Source organism: Gopherus flavomarginatus, chromosome 22 (assembly GCF_025201925.1).
Source record: "Gopherus flavomarginatus isolate rGopFla2 chromosome 22, rGopFla2.mat.asm, whole genome shotgun sequence".
Classification (NCBI taxonomy): Eukaryota; Metazoa; Chordata; order Testudines; family Testudinidae; genus Gopherus; species Gopherus flavomarginatus.
Genome location: NC_066638.1, coordinates 9,818,782 through 9,824,201, shown reverse-complemented (window position 1 = coordinate 9,824,201; position 5,420 = coordinate 9,818,782). Strand labels below are relative to the sequence as shown.

The following is a 5,420-nucleotide window of genomic DNA, read 5'->3' as shown; positions in this document are numbered from 1 at the left end:
TCCCACAATCAAATGACTGTCAGTGGGTTTTAAACAGTTTCATATCCAATTTGTACCCATCCCTAGCAATGTGACGAGGTTAGGATCAGCTGGGTTGTGGCAGTCTTTCAGCGGACGCCTCTTGATAGAAGTGAAGCAGCTTAGTAAGTCATCCTCCCATATCAGGGAAGAGTTAACTAGACGCACGAAGAGGGCAGAAAGGAAATTGTTTGAGATGTGAGAACATCTGCCAAAGGAAATTAAGAATAAATATAGTGGGAATTTAGCAGTGACCAAGCTGGAGGCTGCTCAGATCTCTTTTCTAGATACCCCACAAACAAGGATAGGCTACTTCAACCAACTAAATTCAAACAGTCACAATGAACAACCAAGCTGGTGGAATTAGCCCCAGTCCAGGTAGCTAGTTGGTGAAAGGGCTGTTTTTGCTAACACTTCAGCTGAGCTCATTTTCCAAACTGAGTCCCTACAACTCATCTGAATCAGAGAATATTAGGGATGGAAGGGACCTCAGGAGGTATCCAGTCCAACCCCCTGCTCAAAGCAGGACCAATCCCCAGAGTTTTGCCCCAGATCCTTAAATGGCCCCCTCAAGCATTGAGCTCACAACCCTGGGTTTAGCAATCCACTGAGCTATCCTCCCCCCCGGATCTGGATCAAACTGGCAAGGAATGTTCTATAGCTCATTCAGCAGCTGCCAGCTGGTTTGTTAAAATAATTAGATGGGTGATTACAGAAGCCACACTCTGAGCCAAGAGCTGCATCCACTGCTTAAAATACCAACACAAAGAGAAAAGGCTGTAACAATCAGGTCAAATATCACAGCAGGACATAGCTCATCCTTTCCCTGGATCTCTGCCTGCACTGTATGTCCCTGTTGCCAATGAGAACATAATGCACAATATCTGCCAAAGCAAGAGGGTCCAAAGGTCTCCACTGGTCAGTGCTCTTGCTGAAAAATTAATGAGAACAGCTGAGAGTTTTTATGCCTTGTTGCAGGGGGAGTGTTTTTAAAGACACTTGCTGAACTCAGAAAAGATGCTGCCACAAAGTGGGGCTTTAATCAAGGGCACTTTCTAATGGATCAGAGAACAACCTCTGGGCCTCCCTATTCAGCCAGATTCCTCCATCTCAAGCGGCTGAGTCTGTACTTCTATCTTCTTTGGAGGAATGTAGGATCCCATCCCAGCTGCTCTCTCTGCCTCCTCCTGGGTATAAGGCTCCTCACTCAGCTGCTTCAGTCTAAAAGAGGAAGAAGAAACCCAAGAGGCACATGAGTTGCTATCTTTAATATTCCCCCTGTAAGTTGAGCACTTTAAAAACTATCATAAACTCACATCAGCTAGAGCCACATTTGACATTGCCAGGCACATCCAGACTAAGTCTCAGGTGCTCAAATTTCAGAGTCGAATTGAACAGCAGTGGGAAAGCTATCAGTGCTACACCACCTGTTCTGTGACTAAATGGACACTTTCAGCCACCAGCTGAATTAAACTATCTTTAGAAGACTCAAGGAGCCATGAAGACTGGTGGGGTGGGAAGAAGAGGTGGAAAAACAGATTTTTCAAGTAACTTTTTGAAGGGAAAAGGGAGTAGGTGTTTCTTATTCATAAGAACCCCAAATAAATCAGATTTTCTTTTCATACGAATAGTCTTCTATGAAAAATATGCCCTCATAACAGAATTTACATTACCTTCTTTTGTGAACTTTAGATTTGAAATGTTCCTTCATGCTATTCAAATCTACAAAGTATCGCCTGTCGGGAGAGAAGAAAGAAGTTCAGGCAGTTGAAAACAATTCTGCCCTTTCCATGAAAGAGTTAAGAACTAAACAGGAGGCTTTGGAGACTGACTGAAGACAGAGTTGAAGGCCACTATTGACCAAACACTGTTTCTATCAAAAGGTGGGGAAAGAGGCCTGATGAAGTTAAGTATTTGCTCCCGGGACCCGCTGTACAAACATGGGGGAAGGCAGACAGGCTCGGGCACCTTTTCCCAGTTAGCCCAGGGGACTGGACCCTCTGATTTCAGGGCAGGCCCTGGGAACACTCCCCTCACACCACGCAGGCCATGGGCAGCCCCTGTGCCCGCTGTGGTGGATGCACTGCAGCTGGGCTCCCATGCCCGCCCCCGCGACAGGCGCAGCAGGAGGGGCAGATGGACCAGGGTGGGGAGGTCCCTGGAGGGGCCATTGGGACGCCCCCAGTAGCCCCCTGTTCACGCGCAATCCCCCCCCCGCACTCTCACGCACGCGCAGTGCAGGCAGTAGTGCTGCGCGCTCCCGGGCATGTCCGGGTCCGGCTCCTGGTGCAGCAGCCGGGCCGCGTTGTCCGGCCGCAGGTCCCCGTGGATCTGGTCCAGGTCCCGGCGCCGCCGCTTCGCTTTCCACTGGCGGGCCAGGGAGCGCGCCTTGTGCGAGCCCGTCTGACGGGAGCTCCGCGGCGCCATGGGGAACCCGGAAGAGACTGGGAGAGAAAACGGAACTGCCTCGTCCTCCCCTACTTCCGCTTCCGGCCGGCGCCGGCTTGTGACCTCATCATAGAGCGACCCCCTCCTGTCTGGGGAGCTAGCCCAGTGCGCATGCGGGAAATTCACATGGGAGCTGAGTTCAGGGGAGGCAGAGGGTAGGGATCATCGCTGTCCATCCTGGCTAATAGGTGGACATACCCTCTGTGAGTCCTGTTATAGTCTTGGCTTTCACAACATCCTCTGGCAAGGAGTTCCACAGGTTGCCTGTGCATTGTGCAAGAAATACATCCCTTTGTTTGTTTTAAACCTGCTGCCTACTAAATTCATTTGGTGACCCCTAATTCTTGTGTTATGAGAAGGAGTAAATAACACTCCTTATCTACTTTCTCCACCCCAGTCATGATTTTATAGACCTCATCATATACCCCCCTAGCCATCTTTTTTCCAAGCTGAAAAGTCCCAGTTTTATTAATCTCTCCTCATACAGAAGCTGTTCCATAACCCTAATCATTTTTGTTGCCCTTTTCTGAACCTTGTCCAAATTCAATATATCTTTTTTGAGATGGGCTGATCACATCTGCACACAGTATGCAAGGTGTGGGCATACCAGGGATTTATACAGAGGCGACATGATATTTTCTGTCCTTTTATCGATCCCTTTCTTAATTATTCCCAGTATTCTGTTCACTTTTTTGAGTGCTGCTGCACACTGAGTGGATGTTTTCATAGAACTATCCACAATGACTCCAAGATCTCTCTCTTGAGTGGTAACAGCTAATTTAGACCCCATAATTGTATATGTATAGTTGGGATTATGATTCTCAAAGTGCATTACTTTGCATTTATCATCATTAAATTTCATCTGCTATTTTGTTGCACAGTCAACCTCCTCTGATTGGCTGCTTTTTCCTTTTCTGCCGATCAGAGCTGCTGTGGGAAGCAGGATCTGCTCTCTCCCCCGCCCCAGCAGGCACCATTCTTATAGGAGGCGGGTAGGAGAAGACAGAGTTTGGTGGCTTGCGGCAGTTTTGTGCTTCCCTGTCCTCTACTCCTGTGACAAGGAGAGGGCTCTTGTGCCTTCTCCTCTCCCTCCTGCATCCCCTCTCCCTGGCCTGTGTGAGGGGGGTGAACTGCAGGAGGAGCAAAGGTGAGCCAAGGTTGTCCCACCTCCATCCCTTTTGACATCTACTGGCACTGTGTTTAAACATGTCAGCGAAGAAAAGGAAAGTCGACACCGAGAACCGTTCGTTTAAAGCAAAGTGGACTGACGCTTACTGTTTTATTTTGCCACAACTTCCAAAGGGTCAACCAGTATGGTTAATTTGTACAGAGACTGTTAAATGTGGGACCTCAAATGGCATTACGAAATGAAGCACGTGGATTTGGACCTCAAGTATCCAGTGGGCTCCCAGTTAAGATCAGACAAGCTTGCTTCATTGAAGGATACATATTTTCTGAGCACAAATATTATTTCAAAGGCTACTTGTGCTCAGGAAAAGGCAACTGAAGCATCACTGAGATATGTGTAGATAACGGCAAAACACAAGAAACTTTTTGCAGATGCAGACCTTATTAAGCAGTGCATGGTTACTGCAGCTGAAATCCATTTTGCGGAGAAGAAAGACATTGTTGACGCCTTCAGACAACTGCCACTTTCAGACACAACAGCTATTAGGCATACTGAGATGATGGCACAAGACATTTTCAAGCAATTGTGTATGAAACTGAAAATGGGAAAATTTGCCATGGCAGTGGAAGTGTCCCATGATATCAGGAACACAGCACAGCTAGCACTGTATGTCCGTTTTTTTACGGAGAGAAATTTGGGGAGGAGTTGTTGTCCTTTATACCGTATAACAGTTGCACGCCCGGCAAAGATTTGTTTTAATTCTGTTCAAACTGTTTTGTCTAATAAAGGTCTTGATGTAACTCAGATTGTGTCAATTGCAACAGATGACGTTCCTGCATTGATCAGCACTCACAGAGGGCTTGTGAAACGCCTGCAAGAGCTGAACCCCAATTTGATTTCCTATCACTGTGTAATTCACCAAACAGAACTTTGTGCGAAGCTTAGCGATGAGGATGCAAATGTATTGTCAATGGTGATTAAACTTGTCGGCTTCCTTTGGTCCAAGTCATCACTGCAACACAGACAGTTCAAAAGCTTTCTGTCAGAAGTATCTGCTGATTACAATGACCTGTTGGTTCATAATGACATCCACTGGCTGAGCAGAAGGCAAGTACTAAGAAGGCTATGGGAAATTCGAGTTCTTGTGGAAGAATATGTACATAACATTCCAGGGAAAAGACAGAAGAGCTATATGCATTTTTGAGGGACGCCGCAAGCATAAGCATCCTTGTTGATTTGACAGCCCACGTAAATGATTTCAACTTAAAGCTACCAGGGCAAAATCACAACACAGTGGATCTCCACAGCAATGTCGCCTCATTTCAAAACAAACTGAGTCTCTTCAAAAGTGATTTGGAAACTGGCGAGATGCGGCATTTCCCAACGCTGCTAAACTGCCGGGACACTGCAGACGTGACTCAGATGGCATCATCTCTGGACAGATTTCCTCAAAACTTCCCACAGAGGGTCCTAGAATTTGAAGGCATTAAAGTCATCTTCCTGTTTGTAAGGAACCCATTTGTGGTACAAGCAAATGACACTTGACGTGATCAAGCAAAAGCATCCTTTCCAGATGTTGAGAAAGCGAAACTATAGCTGGATCTTACTGATTTACAAACGAATGAAGTGCTTAGGGTGCAGCATGCTGAAACTACAGCTGAAACTTTCTGGACAACTCTTGTGCTGGACTCCATGTATCCACACTTGCGGAAGGTGGCATTTAACATTTTGACTATGTTTGGCTCGACCTACGTGTGTGAATCAGCATTCTCAACAATGAACAAGATAAAATCCCATATCGTTCTGTTCTGATTGATAATCATCT

At 46.6% G+C, this 5,420-nt stretch overlaps 1 protein-coding gene across 1 annotated transcript; it reads right to left on the bottom strand.

Moving 5' to 3' along the window:
- Positions 1 to 1,034: 1,034 nt before the first annotated feature.
- On the bottom strand, positions 1,035 to 2,480 carry ZNF593 (zinc finger protein 593). The gene is made up of 3 exons (XM_050932684.1): positions 2,249 to 2,480; positions 1,692 to 1,754; positions 1,035 to 1,239 (listed from the first exon to the last, which is right to left on the bottom strand). The coding sequence occupies exons 1-3, from the start codon at positions 2,443 to 2,445 to the stop codon at positions 1,110 to 1,112; spliced, it is 390 nt and encodes a 129-aa protein (XP_050788641.1). The 5' UTR covers positions 2,446 to 2,480; the 3' UTR covers positions 1,035 to 1,109.
- Between the last annotated feature and the right edge of the window lie 2,940 nt (positions 2,481 to 5,420).